Source organism: Leishmania panamensis (assembly GCF_000755165.1).
Source record: "Leishmania panamensis strain MHOM/PA/94/PSC-1 chromosome 20 sequence".
NCBI lineage: Eukaryota > Euglenozoa > Kinetoplastea > Trypanosomatida > Trypanosomatidae > Leishmania > Leishmania panamensis.
Genome location: NC_025866.1, coordinates 2351236 through 2370604, shown reverse-complemented (window position 1 = coordinate 2370604; position 19369 = coordinate 2351236). Strand labels below are relative to the sequence as shown.

The following is a 19369-nucleotide window of genomic DNA, read 5'->3' as shown; positions in this document are numbered from 1 at the left end:
GGCCAGCACCCCACACAAAGTGGGGACGCCACGGGCCTGCAGCCTTCCCTCGGGTGCGGTTGCAGACACCTGGTGTCTGCGGAAAGACCGGGGCTGGCGCTGGGCTGAAGAGGGTTACAGCCATTATGAAGGTTGGTGCAGCAGACTGCGCACCGCGTCAACGGTTTAGCGAATAAACGCGCCCGCCTGCTGCTGCTCTACTTTTTCTGCGTTGCCGAGATGTCGACCGTAGTCCTGAACCTGCCCTGCACTCCGTGCAGTGTGGGAGTGCGGTGGACTGAACGACACCAAACGGCGCTGGCTGGCCCGGATCCGTGACGGATCCTCGATGCAAGTCTGCATTCTGCAAGAGACGCGCCTCGCCTCACATGCCTGTAAGGCATCGGGTCTCCCACGTTTTCAGCATTGCGGTGCTGCAAGGGAAAAGAGGCGCGGTGGTGGCGTCCCCGTGCTCGTACATCAGAACACACGCGCAGGTGTAGGCCCTCCCCCGTGCCCAAGGACGAGGTTGGAGGAGTGACGGTCTGACTTTGCTGCGGTGTAGCCCTACTGGACGGATGCGCCCCACCACCTCCTACATACCTGAGAGGGACCTGGTGGCGCGGGAGGCTCCCGATCAGGTGCCCAGGCGGTGTCGCACGCAGTCCTCACGTTATTGGAATGGGCACCGGCTTGCACCACCCGCTGCGGGACACGAGTGGACGACCCGACCGGGCCGGGGCCATCCTGCACGATGGGCTCAGTATCAAGCACTTGACGTGTGCAAACGGCGAAGACACCTCGACAGGGCCGCGGAGACGTCACCGGACGCCGCCCTGGCTCTCGACCGTTTCATCTGTGACTGGGGCATCCCCACCACGACTCTGAGTGGCCAGTGGGCGATCCAGCTTGCTGTCCGCTTTGGGGAGAGATGTGGCCCGGTGCCGCCAGTGATGGCTGGCGGCCAACCATACTCTTGCCACATGCGAACTCAAAACTGCGCCCCGAAGCATTCCTCGAGATCCAATGGTGCGAGCACCGTGCACACGCGCTGCCAAGTCCAGCTGGCATGGCGTATTGCAGCCAGGCAAGGCATCCAGAGGCCAGAGGGGCACGAGGGATGGCCGAGAAAGGTGCGGCGAAATCCACACCGATCAGCCCCCCTCCCCCCAAGTGCGTGCGAAGTATGCGGCATCCCCTACATCCGACCGCGTGCACTGAGGAGGCACAGATGCCGGAGGCATGGCGAACGCGCCACGAGCTACACCATCGAGTCCCCCAGACTCCGATGGGTCAGGTCGCCAGGCCACCATGTGGGATGCAGTGGCTTGAAGCGACGGAGGGCGAAGCATGCCATGCAGGCCGGGCACAGGGTCTCCGAGGGCCCTGGCCTGAGCCTGGCCGGCTTGGACTGAGGCGTGCGGTCCGCCGGAGTCCGTCTGGTGCCGATCGCGCAGCACGTACGCGAGGAAGGGCGGAGGACGGATGAGAAGAGCCCGCTAGACGCGTGGCCCGATTCGACAGCAGGCGGTTCGGTCTGGACAGCCCGGGTTGGCTTTTGTGTGATGCAGCAGGGGCAGAGGCGGACTGTGGTTGTGCGTGCGTCTGTTGGCTGACTTGCTCGCGATGGGATGGACACGTTGATATGAAAGGACAAACACATCCTCTTTGTGGGTTGGTGATTAGCAGCCAAATCGAACCCCACGATGCCCTCCCCCTGTGTGTTCTCTGTTGCGAACATTATAGCATGGCTTACGTCCTTGGCAACCACATCGACGTAGGACTCGCCCGCGAGCGCACCCCTTCGTCCACTGGAGCTTCAGGGATGAAGCGTACGCATTTGCCTCAGGGAAAGTGAGTGGTGTACAACCCTCCAGCGGCCGGCGTCGCGCTTTTCTCCATGCACGGGGTCGAACACACACGCGCGCACAAGGGTACTTCCTCTCCTTCCTCTCTTCCTCATATTCTAATGAACTCTCCCTCTTCTCTGCCCCGTCCTTTCCCGAGGCCCTTCGTATGCCTCTGACGTGCGCGCATGTGGACAGCGAAAGGATCCCGCCACCCGCACCTACCACTCGTCGCCGAGTGGGTCACGCCACCGACATAAAGGCATGGCGGGCTTCACCGACGCATTGGTGCTCGAGGCACCCGTACTCTGGTGGCCAGCAATGGGCGAGTTGCCTCGCTACCCGATTGACCACCAGCGGTCATTTGTGGCAGCCATCGTGGAGGAAGCAATGCCCTGGACGCAGGACACAGACACGTCAAAGGGTGCCGCGATTCGCACGTTGGGTCTCTCACGTCTGGGCCGCAGCGTCATGATAACGGCTGAATGGGGCTGCCTCGACGATATCAACGCGGACCGGTTCCCATTTGTTAAGGTTTGGAACCCGCTTCAAGGGTGCCCCGTGTACCTGCCAGTAAGCGTGGAGGCTGGGCTAGGGTTACTGGCCAGTGTACACCGCGGTGGCGAGAATGGGAGTGGTACCGCATTCTTGACTGCTCTGGATTTACGTCAGTTGACTCTCGATGAGCGAGTGCGCCTGACGCACCGCTCGCTTCGTGAGATACTGAGCCAACACTGCTGCTCACGTACGGCCTTTCTGACCCGTATGCAGCGATGCGCCCAACAGAAAGAAGAGTATGTGCTGCTTCACCGCGCTCTCAAGCAGGCCCACGCCACGGCGCTTAAATATTTGAACCGAGCAGCGCAGGCCATGGATGGCATCCTCGCCGGCGACTGTGGTTCACCCAAGCAGGCTGGTATCTCTTCCACCTCCCTGTCGTCGCTCCTGTTCACTGGTGACACGCCAAGTCAGCAGCACCTGCTGCGTCTCCTGCAGACCACCACACCGTCAGTCGTCCAGGTATCAAGCACGCAGGTGTTTGTGCTGGAGGCTCGTAGCCTCAACCTGGCGGAGGCACTGACTCTCCCCGAGCTTGAGGCGTTGGAGGTGGTGGAAGCCGTGCTGCGGCCACCTCCGCTGTGTGCCTCCGCTACCACTTTCTCTCGCACAGCACCGCCCTCGTCGCTAAGCACGGTGCATATTTCCCCATGTCTGCTTGTCGTTATGAAGTCTCTGCACCTGTTGGAGGCAAACGCAAACTCTCTCGTGGCCAGCGTGACGCACCAGCTGTGCGTGTGCCTAGACGCACTGCATGCCGGTCCTGTACCGGCTCTCATTTGGTCTTTCACAGAGGATGTGCGCGACATACCGCCGGCACTGCTCGCGCGCGTAGGGGCACAATACGAGCGGCTCGCTACAACCACGGCGGAGGACCGCACCGCCTACCTGACGCGACGCGTGACGCGCCTGCCATTGGCCTTGTCGCTGCCGCAAGCCGTATGTCACACGGCCGCCGTTTCAGTGGCCGAAAGCACTGCTCACTGGACGGTGGATCAACTTGTGCGACTGCGCGATGCGGATCTTGTCCTTATGCTTCCCTCCATCCCTGTTCCTACCGAGAAGGTGAGCGATGGCGCCTCAGGCCTAAGTATGCGCCCACACGAGCAACAGAAGAGAGGTGTGGAAGTGCAAGAGGTGCAGGGTGGTGTACCTGCCACTTCAACTACCGCGATGGTTGCACGGCGTCCAGAACCTCCTCCGTTTGACGTGTATAGCCGCCTCTACGGTATCGAGGAGGCAATATGCACGGTGGAGGAGCTGATAGTGTGGCCGCTGACGCATCTTCTCCTCTTGCGCGAACTGGCGATTCCCTGCGCGACAGGTGTCCTTCTCTGCGGGCCCAGCGGCTCCGGCAAGACAGCGCTCCTCTCCTGCCTCAGGCGACGGCTGCAGCTGCCAGACGCGCGACACATCCACGTCATGTCTGTTGACGGACTCTCCCTCATTCAAAAGGAGGTCGGACACTCCGAGAAGAACATCGCACAGCTCTTCAGCACCGCGCGCTCACTTGCGCCGGCGGCGCTCTTCATTGACAACCTCGACTCTCTGGCCCCACCACGGGGGCGTACCACGGCAGAAACGAACACAACCGCCGATCGCACACTTAGCACCCTCCTCACGCAGATGGACGGTGTCGGCGGTGGGCAGGCAGACCGCATCGTCGTCGTTGTTGCCTCGGCACCGTCCATCGCCACGCTCGACCCGGCCGTGTGCCGTCCTGGGCGGTTGGACGTGCACGTGCAGCTGACCTCCCCGCCCACGAGTGCCTCAGCTGCCTTCATGAAACGCCGGCTTCGGGAATTTGTGAGTCACATGCTGCGAAGACGTCAGTCTGACGGTTCACGAGTTATCGAGAATGAAGCGCGAGTTGCGATGCTGGAGGTACTTGAGGAGGTCGATCAGCTTGTGGATGAGTACGTTGCCAGCGTCACAGCGAACGTGGGAAGCAGCGCAGAGGGTGACGCAGCGCTGCCACCGCGGTCATCCCTCTCCCCAGCTGAGGTGACGGCAGCAATACGTGAGGTGATGCTAACTACCATCGCGCGAATGAAGCGAGATGACGATCCTACGCAACATTCCGTGACTCCATCGTCTAACACACAAGTGGTGGACAGAAGCAGCGATGTGGCGCGCGCCGTACGAGACGCCGTCCGCCACCTTTACGCTGCAGCTTAACAAGGCGACGGCTGAATAAAAAAGTAGCAGGGGTGAGGACCAGCAGTTCCAGCCTGCGCACAAAACGAAAGATGCCGACTCTGTAAGGTGTGCTTTAGGGTACTGCACATTCCACTCCCCACCCCGCCACTCGTTCCCGTATCGCACCGCTTCTCGCCGCTTATCGTGGCCCCCCTCCCCGCACTCCTCGCTTCACCGTTGCGCAGGTAACGCCGAGAGTACCACACTGAACGATAACAAGTACGATTTGAAGAGGTAAACTCCACGTGTACTCACCTGCCCAGCGAACTATGCGTTCATTACTCCTTTTCTCGCCCCCTCTTCCTCTTCTCAAATCGCTTACCGAATCGCTCTGCAATGTGCCTCCATTTCCCGCACCCCTCCCCTCTCTCACACTGTCTGCGCGGTGCAGTGGCGCCCGTACCCTCTACTGCTTCGCATTGCGGGCCTACACACAAGCGCGCATCGAAGTGGTCTCCGCTCAGCGAGGTCTCTGGCTCTCCCCTTCACTCGTTTGCTGACCTGCACGTGTGCGTCGCACAGTCGTAGCCATGAACTCGTCACTACCCACGCTTCAGAGACCTTCTCCCGCCTTGCCACGAAAGCACGTGACGGGCTCACCTCCTGGCGCCGCAACTGTGCAGCGAGCGGTGGGTAGCTCCACACTGCACGAGCGGCTTGTCACGCGACACCGGGAAGCCATTGAGGCTTTCCGCACCAGCGCCCGGTCGTTCAACAATGACGTCGACTCAGAGCAGCAGGAGCGTGTAGCACTGCTGCACACCGCCGTAGCTGAGAGCCACGCGACTACCTTGTCGACTATAGCCCAGGAGCAGCAACGACTTGCTGAGCGACAGGCAGAGACCCAGGCGCACAACGAAGCGCTTCGGGGTGCTGACCCCGATGCAGTGCTGCCCGTGTGCGCCGACGTGTACCACTGCTCTACCGCCGACGATCAAGGCCGCGCACGGGCAGTGGCTCTCATGCAGCAAGATCGGCTGTCTCTCATGCAACGCCTCGTGGAGGTGCGAGATCATTACCGCAGTCGAGTAGAAGCGATCGACGCGTGCTTCGCGGACATCGCCAGTGCGGAGGAAGCACGCCGCAAACACATCCAGGCGGCAGTGCACAATCTGATGGACAGCCTCACCCGCATCGCCGTCACTAGCACAACCGAGTCACAGGTACTTGCTCAGCGCATCCTCCACCACACAAATGAGCAGCTCGGCGGGAACTACTTGGCCGCGCAGACGATGGCGACGCAGCTTCGGCAGCGAGAGCTGTACAAGCACCAACACTACCAGCGCACGCTGGTCACCATCTACCGGGACATGCAAATGTGCATGGCTCAGCAGCACGTGGCGTGGTGCATCACAGTGTTGCGCTCGGCTCTGTTCCGCCGCCCGGAGGGGCGGCTGCAGTCTGTGCAGGCAGCGGGGCGCTTAATCTCAGCCATCCGCAGCGAGGCTGAGGGGCTCACTCGCGGGTTGACGGAGGTGGTGGATTCCCTCGAGGTCGCGCAGCCGTCTGCGACCACCACGGAGCTTCAGGTGTGTGGCGGCAGTGGCACCAACGGGTGGCTGCGCTGCTTTGAATCAAACGTGCATCGTCCCATCTTTGTCGGCGAGGACCCGCGGGCGGTGCTAGAGGAGTGGCAGATGCGCGTGAGCGTTCTTTTACGTCACTGCCGCGCGCGGTGTAACGAGCTGATCCTCCGCGTGAGGACCGACGAGGCTACGCGCACGAGCGTGGCGGCTGAACTTGCGGCACACACACTCGAAGATGTCGAGGCGATTGCGCGTCCGCTCGGCGAAGAGTCGGGGCTGTTGCAACGCGCATCTCTCGCGTACAGCGGCACTGATAAGGATGGGTCGGAGGGGCCACCCGGCGAAGCTGGTGACATGCTCGACGACGCACTTCTCTCCCTCACCCATGCCCATCCCGGGGTGCTCGCTATGAAACAATCCATGGCACAGTCCGCTGCGTGGGCCCTGTGCGTCCCAACCATCGAGCAGGAAGGGAAGTGGTTTGTGCACCTTGTGTCGGGTGGCTTTCGACGCGGCTACATCCAGTTCTGTGCCGACGCCGCCACGTCTACCGGCAGCATGCTGGTTAGTCTTGAGGGCGCCACTGACGTCCTCCTTGCCTCCACCTGCGGCATCCTCGGCAACCTGCGTGAGCTCTACGCGCAGTGGCACGAAAAAGAGATGGACTACCGCGACGAGGTGACACGGCTGGAGCTGCAGCTTCGTTTGTTGGAGGAGGAGCTCAGACAACAGGAGACACCTGCGGCTGCAGAGACACAGTACACGGCGGGGCTGATGTGCCTCCAGTCGATCATCGACGCCCACACTCGCTACTACGAGGCCGTTCGCAACCGTGTGGCGAACGCAGCCGCAGACGTGTTGCGAGTCGGTCAGGCGTGTGTCGGGGAGCTGAGCAGGCAGGCAGGGCTGTCGTGGATCCGGTTGAGCTCCTCTGACGTGGGTGAGGCACTAGAAACTCCACAAGAGCAGCTCAAGCACAACAACTCCGCTGACACTCTACGTACAACCACGCACAGCAGCGGCACTATCAGCGGTGTCCTCCTTAGCTCACCGCACAAGAACGGGGCTGCCGTTGTGCCCACCTCTGATGCACGGCCCTGGTCCACCACGCACGGGGAGGAGTTCATCATCGACTCCATCGCCTTCCGCTTTACTTGCGTGACGGCACGTAGTGGCGGTGCCAGCAGTGGCAATTCAACTGCGAAGGCGGATGTGAGTCTGGAGGATTTTGATGTCGATGACAAGGCGGCGTCAGCCGGGGCGATTCCGGGCGCAGCGTGCCAGCAATTCTACCTGGACCTGCTCCCCGAGCTGCACCCTGCACAGCAAGACGCAGCGTTGTTCCTCCCCCAGTCGCGGGTGGTGGAGTGGAAGGAGAAGCTGCGACATGCTCTCATGGAATGGGGCCTTAACTTACAGCGGCGTGCATGGGAGAACTGGCGGCTGTACACAACGGCTTTTCAGGCCGATGTGCAGCGCCGCGTGATGGAAGTACTGCGGTACCATCGGCGTCGCCCTGCGACGCTTCAAGCGAACGTCTACGAAGCCCGCGTGCGCGAGCTGATGGACACAAAGAACAGAGGCGACAAGATGCTCTCACAAATAGCGGAACGTGTGACTCATTTGCAGACACTCAAGCACGACTGTATCACCCAGCTATCACAGACTGGCTGGGACGAGGCGTTCGTTCGCGAGCGTACTGCCCTGATCGGCAAAGTGCGCGACGCCATGTCGAAAAAAGCTGTAAAGACGCTGGTGTGCCGGCACGACTCCCTCTGCGCCGAGTACCGCACAGCTCTGGCAGACCGCTGCGCTGAGGCGGTGCACACACTCGAAAGGGCCCGAGCAGCAATTGAAGAGGGCTGCGCTCAGCTCCTGCATGATCGAGCGGTGGAGCTGCGGGGTGGCAATAAGACAGCGCAGCTGCCGGCGGGCGACCCGGTGCAGAGGGCTGTCGACCAGCTGCGCGCAGAGGTGCAGGGGATGCTCACGCAGTCGCTCAAAGCCGTCGATGATCTGCAGCAGGAGCGCGTCGCTGAGATTGAGAGCTGGCAGGCGAAATGGGATCGCACAGTGGAGCACAGCAGCGCGGAGCTGAGCGTGTTTCAGACAGCACAGGAGGGTCTGGCCCGACTGAAGACACAGGTGCAGACGATGCTAACGACGGCAGCGATGGAGGAGGCAGCGCTTGCGGCAGAGGTAGCGGTTGTGGTGAAAGTGGTGGACGAGGCCTCAGTCGTTCCAGTGATCGACTTGGCAGCCACTATGCATGCGCTGTTCAAAGAGGACCCCTCTGCAACCTCCCCAGCGGGTGTTCACGATGGTGAGACGCCACTGACAACCGAGGATCTGAAGGACATGGTGGAGCACAAGCTCAACATGGCCAAGGCTATGCAGCGGGACCGCATCCGTACAGCATCTGTATGTGTTGTGTTCGCCTCTCTTGACAAGCTCCGTGGGCTGCTGTACGAGCGTGGATGCCGCTTAGGTCTGCTGGCGCACACAGTGGAGATGTGGCGGGTGTCGCCGATGCACTATCTGCTGCCCTCGGCGCTGGGGGAAGAGGACCCCGAGGTGATGCGAAGCCGTGCTGGCAACCGCAGCGCTGCCTTGAAGGCGGGCCGCCGCTGCAAAGACGCCCAGTCCGCTGCCTCTGCCGGACATACCATAATGCCCCTCTCCACGCCGGCGACGTACGCTGAACAGGCGGCGCAGTGGACAACACAAGTACTGAAGGACGCAGAAGCTGCGGCACTGCGCCATGTCAGTGCCTTCCCAGGAGACATGTACCGCCGACTGCCTGGTATGACTGACGGCTCTGCAGAGCAGTTTAACGCCGCCGTAGCGACCCTGTGCCTTGCTCAGCGGGAGCGAATCAAGTCATACACAACTAAGGCAGGGCAGCCCTTTCGACAACGTGTGCAGGAGCTGTGGAACGCACTACAGAGAACGCCCTCTCTCCTTGCGCACACCTTGCGCACGGAGGCCACGACTGCGATCCTCGAGCGCGTCGGGGCTGTGCTGCAGTCATGGTTGCGCTTTCAGAGGCAGAGCAGCGAGCAGTGGCGCGCGCACAAGAACGCCGTCACGCTCTCCTTAGCCCATCAGCCCAGCGCCACGGCCCTCACATCGCTGTCAAAAGCGGAGGCGGCTCGCAGTGCTTCGGCAGAGTCGACTCTGCAGAAAGTGTGGGGCTGGAGTCTACGGGAGGTGGAAGATGAAGTTGGACTGCATGTAGCTCGCTGCTGGACAGCCCTGCAATCCTACTCACGTCTTCTCAAGGGATTGGTCACCCCACAGCACCTCGTCTCCACGGCGGATGTGGTGGAGGGCAGCCACCACCGCGGGCTACGGCACCTCCTGGAGCTGCGCGCGCAACACGAGCGGGCGGCCACAGAGTTGGAGGGGACGACAGGCGTGAAGAGGGACCCATGTCTGCAGGATTTGATCTCGCTGCACCGCGCCGACGCCCCTGGTGCTAACCCACCTGCGGCTAGTAAGCGGCGCGTCAGCTCATCCGCGGCAGCAGCAACAGCAGCAGCAGCAGCGACAATGGAAAGTGTCACGCTCGTGCAGCTCTCGCAGTGGAGCGACATTGAGCTACCCGGGCTGCCGCTGAACGCCTGTGTCCCCCTCTCGCAGTACAACATGCAGCACCCGCAGACTACCATAGCCCCACCTCTGGCGGCAGCGGCGTATGTGCCAGCTGCCACCCACCTTACCAGCGATGGCAAGGGACCGCAAGGCCCCAGCAACAGGCGCATCTCTGGGATGACCTCCTCCGCATCTGCAAGCTCAAGTGGCCGCAAAGGACATTCATCGACGGCGGCAGACGCAAAGGTCGCCGCCGCTGTCGCCGAGGTCTCTGTTCCGCTTCTCGTGCCGCGGGCTCCACTCGCGCTGGAGTGCGCCCAGCTCCTCCGCGCCGTGGTGCAGTCAGTGAGCTCGCAGGGCAACGACGCCGCTGGTGTCCTCAGCAACACATTCGACTTCTACGAGCGGCAGGAAGCGCAGTGGCAGCAGACGTGGGCGCTGACCTTGAAGGACCTGGCGACAATGTAAGAGGAAGCACAGGGAAGGGAAAGGACGCTGTCGATGGTGTTCACCGCCGTTCTCTGCTCCTCTCCAGTGCGCCCCTCCCTTCCTCCCTCCCTCCTTCCCCTCTTCACGAAGACCCTCCTCCACGTCTTCGTCTTCCATACACCGGATGTACAGATGCCACGACGGCCGCTAATACTGAAATGAAGGGGCACAGAGAGGCGCACACGCATCGGCGATGCATCACATGTATGCGCATGTTTCCAATGTAACGCACCACATATGCGAGCGAGAGAAGGAAAGACGCGATGCCGCTTCGACTTCCGCAGCTATCCCATCAATGGAGACACCGGGGACTAGCCAATCACCATCGTCACGGCGGCAACACGCACAACTGCTGTGCCTCCCTCCTGCACAGAGGCTCACTCACTATGCACATCTCGCCTGTATATAATGCGTGTGCGTGCCCAGGTGCCCGCTGCGCGGCCTCCGTCGCTGCGGAGAACAGAAGAGCGCTGCGTGAGTCACACACTCTGAGTCAGAATGAGACACATATTCGGTCGCCTCCCCCCCTCCCCACCCCTCTCCACTTGATAAGCTCAACTTGGTGTGTACTGTACTGGATGAGCGTCGGATGCGTATATCTTTCTCTGTCTTTCGCTTACGCTTTCCTCCTTGAGCGTTCCTCTCTCTCTCTCTCTGATCCATTCCCCTCTCTTCCTCTCATACACCCTCCCCACCTCACTCCCAACCACCGTCTAGTTCGCAGTGCTCGCTCAGTACGCTCACCACCATCACCATCAGCTCTTCTAGCGTACACACCCTGCGACGCAGAGAGGTGGCGAGAGCCAGACGTGTGAAGGGGTATGAGCCATCATTTACCGACGCCCCCTTTCGTCCGTCTCACTCCCCTTGATCTTGCTCATCCCTCACCACCTCGACGCTGTGCTGTCCGCCGTACTGAATCGTGCCAGTCACGCCACACGCACGCACCAAGCACAGCTTCTCTCTTTCACTCTCTACCCTCAAGCACCGCCGCCTTCTCTTCTCCTCCCTCTCCCTCTCTGACATGCATCGCAGTCGCTGCTGCTGTAACACGTGTCCCGCTTAACTATTCTGTGTCGTCTTCAAGCAGGCGCGTACGCACAGACACATGGCAAAGGAAACGCAGCATGATCTGCCCACGCTTGTGAGCTTGCTGCAGGCCACCGAGGTAGAGTGGAATGTGTCAGCGCAGCATCTGACCAACTCGAGCACGACAGGCAGTTGCATCAGCAGTAGCAACAGCAGTGGGGGTATGGCCAGCGTACGAGTGGGAGGTCAGTATCTCCGCTACGCGCAAGTGCTGCAGTGCATCGATGAGCTTTTCGCAGACTTGCGTATGCGCTCCAGCGCTGCACTGGCCGCGTGGTGCGCCTCACTGCGGAAGGACGACATCTCGAGCCACTTCGGCGCGCTCATTGTCGGCCATGTTTTGCAGGGGACTCTCCCGTACGTGACACTGCAGCGATGCCTGCGTCTCATGGACACCTTTCTCGGCTGGGTAACTCGTCCTAACGCTGGTAGCGCGGACCTTGGCATTGGCGCTGCTGGTCCGAGATGCCAGGCCCTGGTCCCGAGCTGTGATGTGGTCAAGTGGATAGAACAGACGTGGGCGACAGTGACGACTCTGTCTCGTGACAATGCCGGCACCTCGTCCCCCACGTCCACCGCTAGTCTATGTGGGGCATTGCAGCTCCTACCCATCCTCTTGCGCTGGAACCTGGCGGAATCGCCGCTGCCACCGTTCCGCCGGGTGCAGCTGCCGCACCCAGCGAACATGCTGTCTCTGGAGGCACGTCTCTTGGCCCTGCAGGTGCTACCGCTGGTGCTGCAGCACCAGCCAAGTGCGCTGGGCATCCAAGCCTGCACCTACGAGATGATCGAGTATATAAAACGAGCGTGTACCAAGGCAGGGGAGCTGAGTGTGCGGGTCGCGGTCGGATCGTCGCTCCGCGGTTTGCTGGAGGCGGGTCTGCGCGTAGCCTCACCAACGGTGGCGTACGGGCTGATGGACATGCTGCTCGTTCTCTGTGACGAGGCGTCCCTCCACGGTGTCGCTGACGAGGAATTGCATGATGTTGGGGTGGTCATGGGCTACCTCCTTGCCTTCTACCAGTTCGACTTTACGTTGAACGTTCTGGCAGACGTCCTGCATGCGTCGGCCGCATCCACATCGAAGTCTGCAGGAGAAGAACGTGTTGGCCACCGCGGCGCTGGTGGTGGCGGTAGCGGCCGTGTGCGTTGGCAGTTCTTTGGAGGCTCAGACGCTATTGAGGGAAGCCGCGTTGTGCAGCGGATCTTCAACGAGCGCATGAGTCGCACTGCCCAGCGGACCCTAGCCACGGCGCTGGCAACACTCTGCAGCTGCTGTGCCACCACCGCCACCACTGCGGATGCCATTCAATGCTGCTTCGTGTTGTTGGTTCCAGCCGCCGCAGATGCGCGGGCGTACATGCCGCGGCTTCTCGCGGACGCCATTGTGGAGTGGGCCGCGCTGCTCCCCTCGAACGGATACCGCGTGGTGCTGGCAAACGCGCTGCGCAAGTACATCCAGAGGTCTGGCGAGGACAAGGCAGTAGCGCGCACTGCTATGGTGGCGCTTCAGGGCGTCATGCGCACCCTTACCTCGTCACTGGAAATCGGCTTCAACGTAGCCGAGGACGTGCTGGCGGCGGTGCAGACAACGCCGAGTCTTCTGAGCGCCGGCGTGGAGGTTCTGGCGGCGGTGGCGCGCACGAACGTGCTGTACGCGCGGTACCTGCAGCACCAGTGCGCGCGGGTCGACAGCGCAGAGGTGGCGAATGTACTCACCTTCCAGCTGCACGTGCGGGCCCTTCTAGAAGCCTCCTCCACGCTTCGAGCGGGGCCCGCGTCGCAGGGGCACGCACTTGGCGAGGAAGACCGCGTCTCGTTGGTGCACAACTGCATTCGGCTTTTACTACGACTTAGCCGTGGCGACCCGCCTCGCATCGTGCAGAACATTTACTACAGACAAGCGGAGCTCATTTTCCGTCTTACCCACCTCCTCTACGACCTTCTGCAGGGAAGCGCCCCAGCGGTACTAGGGGCCATTCGTGATGTGGTGCTTCCCTGCACAGTGGGGTTCATGAACCTCCTAGTCGTCAACCCTGCGCCAGCGATCGCCTACTACAAGGCGGTCGCGACAGCGTGCGCGATGCTACGTCGAGCGCCAGTCATTAGTGACATGGAGCGCATGCTAGCGATAGGCTTTCTCGAAGCACGTTTTGCCTTGCCGTACAGCGGCACAAAGCACGATGCCAGTGCAGCCGCCTCGTCGGCAGAGACAGCGTACTTCGCCATTAGTCGTGGCTCTGTCTTCGAACTCATCTCCAGCAACCCATGGCCCACGTGCAAAGACGACGGCAGCCTCCGCTGGCTCGCCGCGCAGGCGCTGAAAGACATTGCCACCGCGTGCACGCAGGGTGTTCCGGTGCTCAGCTTCGTGGACGTCTGCGGCACAATGATCGCCTCGGCCGCGCAGTCGATGCGGCTTCTGCGTGCGGAATTCCTGCCTCATCCTGCGTCCGAGGAGCTCTCTGGCGCAAGCTCCGCGGCTGCAGAGACCCCGGCCCACCCGGTGGAAGAGTGCGGTGGTCACGCCGTTCGGCTGTTGCGCTGGACACTGCGTCACTTTGTGCAGCGAGCCGATGCCGCTGGTGCCTGCATTGCACTCCTCACCTCGCTGCGCACGGAGTTGTACGAGGTGTACAGCACGCCAGTAAGCGTCGCTGCCGCGGAGAGCGCTGAGGATGAGGCGCAGCGGGCGCTTCGCCGGGATGTGGCGCTGTGGAACTGCCTGTGCACCGTGGAGCAGCTCCTGCAGGAGGCATCGTCTCGCACGGCGGCAACGCTGTGGCAGAATGTGGAGTGGGACGCCGAGGTGAAGCAGTGGCAATCAGTGGCAGCCCAGCTTGTTCCTTCTATCGTTTGCGTCAGTGTGGAGGTGCGCCTGCTCGCTGCCAAGGTGCTGGGGCGCTGCTTGGCCTCCACAGACCATGTGGACGTGTACACCAGCCAGGTCATGAGCTCTGCAACGCAGGGGTTGGCGAAGAAGTCTGACCAATACGACGCCCTCGGTGCTCTCCTAGCTCTCAGCGAGGTACATAGCTGCTACAAGGAGTGCAGAGCAGCCGCAGTCATTTCGGCGAGCACAGACAGCGACAGCAGCCCGACCCTTCCGCTCGCTACCTCGCTGCTGTCAAACGCGTGGAAACAACTCACGAGCCCCACGCCGGCAGCGAGCGACTCGGCAATCAGATCCGCACCGCTCCTCTTGCTTTTCTCTCTGCGCCTTGCGCGTGCGTATCCGACAGAAGTTGAGGCGGCGTTGTTCGACAACATCGTGGCGGTGCTGCTTGCCCCTATGGCAGCAGCCAACCGCATTTGGTGGTCGCCAGAGTCAGTGTTAGGGACGCTTACAGCGGTGCTGCAGCTCTGGGCAGCGTTCCCAGGCAATGGCCACGGCGTGTCCGCTGTCCAGCACGGCACCGCACTGGCACTCCTGCAACAGACCCACGTCGCAGCTCTACAATGGCAACGTGCCTCTGTGTCTACAGTGGTGGCGGCGGCGCTTGATGCCGTGCACACCTACACGCTGAAGCAGCAGCGAGAAGGGGGACAGGAAGCGTTGGCAGGCACGCGTGAGGGGCACAACTCGTGGCACGCATTGCTGTATCAGTGCCTCGACCACATGACCCTCATACCCCCTGAGGAAGCGAGCGCGGCGTTTCGGCCTAATGTGCGGGAGCGAGGGCAGAGCACAGCCCTCCGCCGACGCGTGGTGTCAGACGACAATGTATCAAGGCGTCTTGCTGTTCTCTGGAAGATGGCGATAGAGGGAGCCACAGATATTGACTCGTCCGTGGCGCGCGGCAACGTGCGACTGTTGAGCCCAGTAGACATTGCGGTGCAGGTGGACATTACCATTGCAGCCGCGACTCGGAGGGAGTGGGTGTCTGTTGCGCAGTCCATGTACACGCTGCTACTCTCGCAGCGTAGCACATCGACACCGCTCGAGGCCAGCGAGGCCGACTTGCCACTAAAGATATATCTTGATGGCATCCGCGCGGTGCTGCAGGCGCGCTCGCCAGACGTTCAGGTGGACATCTCGAAGTGGGGCACGGACATGTTTGCGACCGTGGAGGAGGCGGACGCAGCCGATACCGTGCGTGGTGGTGGCAGCAACAGCGAAGACTCCAAGGAGTATGGCGAGGAGGACATGAGCGGTATCCTGCGTGAGGTGGGTGGGGCTGGTGGGGGTGACAGCGCAGAAGCGGTGCGAGGGTCGATGACATCCGACCTCGGAGCCGGCGGTGGTCGGTCTGCGGCTGCCTCTCTCACCTTCGATATTGCAGCCAAGGAGGCTGCTATGTGGTTGCTTTACGGAGTCTTGCACTCGATCAGCGCGTGGAGCAGCAGCGCCGCCGGTCGCGAAAACGATGATGGGGCTCGAGAAGCGCTGCTGCCTGTGGTTGTAGCGGCGACGCCGCTAGTGGAGGTGCATCCCGAAGTGCAGATGTCGACTATCGCCGTGCTGCACGAGGTACTGGTGGCGTGGGGCAACGCAACGCAGCGGCAGGGCTACAGCCTCCAGACTTCGGTACTCCTCCAGTGGAAGACGCAACTCGTTGTCGGGCTCACGGCGGTCCTTCAGCACGGCCTTCTGTCCCTCGAGGAATGCGCCGCGCTGGCGGTACAGTACAGCCGGTGCAACATGGCGGACCCGAGCTCGTGCCGCCGTGTGCTGCGCTCGCTACTGATGCTGCTACACGCCTGCCACAGGCTGCACGAGAGAGGGCGCGGCTTCCTGCTGATTGGCGGCAGCGGTACCGGGAGCATTATTGTGGCCCTGACGAAGGTTGCTCAGGCGTCAGCGATGAACCCAGCAGGTAGTGGTAGTGCTGGTGATGGTGCTGCAGACGCGGCAGCAGCGGAGCAGACACAGAGGAACATCCTGCACTCGCTGACATCGGCACCGTGTCAAGCCTCTCTGACGCTGCTGTGCGAGCTCCTTGTGAGAACCGCGTCTCTGGCCAACGGCTACGTACAGTCCGCCGACACCGTTGGCCTTGGCTGGAGAGGCGGCGGTGGGGGCAGTGGCGATAGCAACGACGAGGAGGACGGCACCTCAGCAACGTCCGGCGTGTGTGCCTCACGTACATCGATCAGCGCTGGTGATGTACTGCAGGCGGTGGCGTTTCTCACACAGGAGCCGCTAAAGATGGTGCTGGGGCCGGCACTCCGGTATGCGTCAGGCTGCCTGGCCGTCCTTGTGCTTTCAACCCTGGTGCTTCCCGCCACACCGCCACCTCCACCCGACGGCAACCCATCCGCAAGCATGACAGCACTAAGAAGCATGGTGGTCCTCAGCAGTCAGCTGACCTCAAACCACCAGCGCCTTCTCGCGCAGCTGGCGCAAGAGAGACTGGGCACGAGCATTGAGAAGCGGCTCTCAAGTGCTCAATCGCTGCAGTCGGCGTGGGGCACTGTCGACATGGAACTGCTGCGGATCGTGACGGTGGCGCCAGCGTCGCGTGATACAGCTGCGACGCTGCTCGAGCGCATCACACCTGTACTATCTCACTACGCTGCCGGTGGCTGGAGGGCAGAGGTCGCTGCCTCGCTTCTCCACATGGGCATGGCCGCTTCCCTCGAGCTGAATGGGCTGCTTTCTATCCTGAGTGCATTGTCCGTGGAGTCTCTCCTCAGTGACGTACCGCCGGAATCGCTAGATCGACTGCGCCAAGCGTTCCGCTCATACGTACGTAGTGGAGGGCCGACGCGGGCTCGCGCGCTGGCGCTAGCGTCTCCAGCTGGCCTGCTGCTCTCGGAGCAGTGCGCAACGTCAGATGATGCCACTGATGTGTGCCACTCACTGCTCGCTCACCGCGCAGCTTGGCCAGTGGTGCTGCAGCTGCTGTGGGAGGCGCGCGACCCTCTTCACGTTGTCACCGTCATGTGGAGCAGCACTTTGTCCCTAGCACATACAACCCCCTCCTCGTCAACCTCGCTCCGAGATCAAGTGCCGCAGCACAGGCTGCAGGCAGAGGTACTCCTTTCCATTCTCGCCAGTCTCGGTACCTCCGCGGCTTCCAACACCGGCGTTGACGAGGCTGTGGTGCTCGTGCTGTTGCGTTGCGGTCGCCTCATGTGCGAGTTACTTCTGGGCATTATGACCTCACCCGAAGGACACGCTGCGGCGCCTGACACGGATGCTCTGTACACCGTGCTCACGTACCTTGTGGTGGTGCTCTGCACCCCTCTGAGTGTGGCGTTTGCAGTGGCTCTGAAGCCTGTAGGTCTGCACTTGATACGCACGGTGGCGCCATCTGCTGGCCCGGTGCTGCGAGAAGCCATTCGACGTCTGGGGCCTACCAAGGCAATGCAGCTGCGCTCCTTCATGGAGGGATCCTGCATCTGAAAAGCCGAGTCACCGCTTCCCCACGCTTGGGGTTTGAGCACATCCTCCTCAAGGTGCTTCGGTTTGTGGCCGCGCGTCTACCGGTATGCGTGTGGGGGAAGGGGGAGCCCTTCCATGTTGAGTGCCACTGATGTCCATTAGGGCGTGCACCACATGGAACGTGCGCCTCCCGAACGACCCTCCTGGAGTAGACCATACTGGGCTGCGTGCGGTGCTGTGAGGCCGTCGCCCTTTAACACCGACACACGATCCTTCCTTCCTTTACCTTCATTCTGCGTCCGTGCAACGTAGCAGGAGCGGCTGAGCGATGCCCCCCCCGCTCTTGTGCATCCACACCCGCTTCGACTTGGACAACAAGGTCAAGGTCCTCCTAAAGCAGAGGGTGCTGGTGCAGAAGAGCGCCGCGTGAGGCAGCGATTGGGTACCCTGCCACACAGCCAAGGTGCTGCGGCAAGTAGTGCATGTGCTGCTCAGAGACTTCAGTGTGTACGGTGCTATCAGGTCGACGGGTAGCGCAAACCTGCGCTTCTGCTAGCATCTGCAACCGCCCCTCACACGCCTCACGAGGTGCGCCTTGAACGGCAGCCTCTTCGTCGCGGAAGCCAGCACCTGCGTCGACAGCGATGAAAGTCAAGGAAACAGTGAAGGCGGCGCCACCAGCGCGGATTATGACGTGGAGGCTCTGCTGCAGGCAGTAAGGCACTAGCCAACGGCAGCGAGGGCATGACACGTTGTTGTCCCGGCACCACCCTCGAGATTCAGCCTCCTCGTGTCAACGGTACGGGACTCATCTATGGCGATGTCTCAGTGGTGCCGCAAGCAACGTCCGTCCCAGGCGCTGCTGCGCCACTGCTGTTACGTGTGTGGACCAGCGACGTCGCCCTCTTCGCTATTCCACATTTTGAAGACGACAGTACGTACATTGGCAACAACGATATGTGAGGTGTACGCGAACGAGCAGTAGCCGCTACGAGTGGTCGAGCTCGGCTTTGGGCCTGCCTTCGCGTTCCTCACCCTGACGTCCGTGACTGCTACTGGTGGCGTCGCAGTGCCGTGCATCACCAACCTCACAGACATCTCCGCTACAGTGTTGGAGACAGCACAACGATCCTGCTCAGGCAGCAATGTCAGTCAGTTCGCTGGAGTTCCAAGAGGTGAGGGTGAGGGGGAGGGGAGGGAGGGGGACAGCGGCTAACGACTGAAGGCATGCGCAGCGATGTTCGCGACTCAACAAATCACCTCCGTGCCCCTTCCCCTTGCTTAGCTTGGATTTGGGTCACACTCTTGATGAGGTGTGCGGGCAGTACGACATGGTGGTGCTCAGTGACGTAGCCTACGCCCACCCTTGAGGTCCTTCTTCAACCTGGCGGTGTAGCCCTGTTGTGCTGAGTCGTATCGTGACGGCCTGACGTGCCGCACCTACGGGCCCCCGAGGCGGTGCGCGATGTGCGTGAAGTACTGCGGTTGCGTGAATTGAAGATGCCCTTCTCTCTCTCACAGCGACCACGTGTAGTCTGAGGTGCATCCACAGGATCAGGGTGTAGCATCGAAGTAAGGGCGGTGAGTCAGACGGTTGCCGAACCGCAGCAGTAGGAGGGTGGAGGGAAAGAACAGAGGCGCGGAATGAAGAGGCGCAAAGCTGAGTGTTAGGTAGCGGGACCTCTTTGTGTGCTACGTCGATGATGCCGTCGTGTTTCTCTTGTTGTTTTGCTACCATGCCACTGCAGCTGCTGCTGCTG

At 61.6% G+C, this 19369-nt stretch overlaps 3 protein-coding genes across 3 annotated transcripts, besides 1 other annotated feature; all 3 read left to right on the top strand.

Moving 5' to 3' along the window:
* Positions 1 to 1616: part of a repeat region that runs on past the window's edge.
* Positions 1617 to 2090: 474 nt separating this feature from the next.
* LPMP_205720 (cell division cycle protein-like protein) lies at positions 2091 to 4562 on the top strand (the record flags this gene model as incomplete). The annotated part of the gene is made up of 1 exon (XM_010700468.1): positions 2091 to 4562. One exon carries the CDS (start codon positions 2091 to 2093, stop codon positions 4560 to 4562), a length of 2472 nt encoding a protein of 823 aa, XP_010698770.1.
* Positions 4563 to 5113: 551 nt separating this feature from the next.
* On the top strand, positions 5114 to 10171 carry LPMP_205710 (hypothetical protein; the record flags this gene model as incomplete). Its single annotated transcript, XM_010700467.1, has 1 exon — positions 5114 to 10171. The coding sequence occupies one exon, from the start codon at positions 5114 to 5116 to the stop codon at positions 10169 to 10171; it is 5058 nt and encodes a 1685-aa protein (XP_010698769.1).
* A 1129-nt stretch (positions 10172 to 11300) lies between these two features.
* LPMP_205700 (hypothetical protein) lies at positions 11301 to 17630 on the top strand (the record flags this gene model as incomplete). The annotated part of the gene is made up of 1 exon (XM_010700466.1): positions 11301 to 17630. The coding sequence occupies one exon, from the start codon at positions 11301 to 11303 to the stop codon at positions 17628 to 17630; it is 6330 nt and encodes a 2109-aa protein (XP_010698768.1).
* Between the last annotated feature and the right edge of the window lie 1739 nt (positions 17631 to 19369).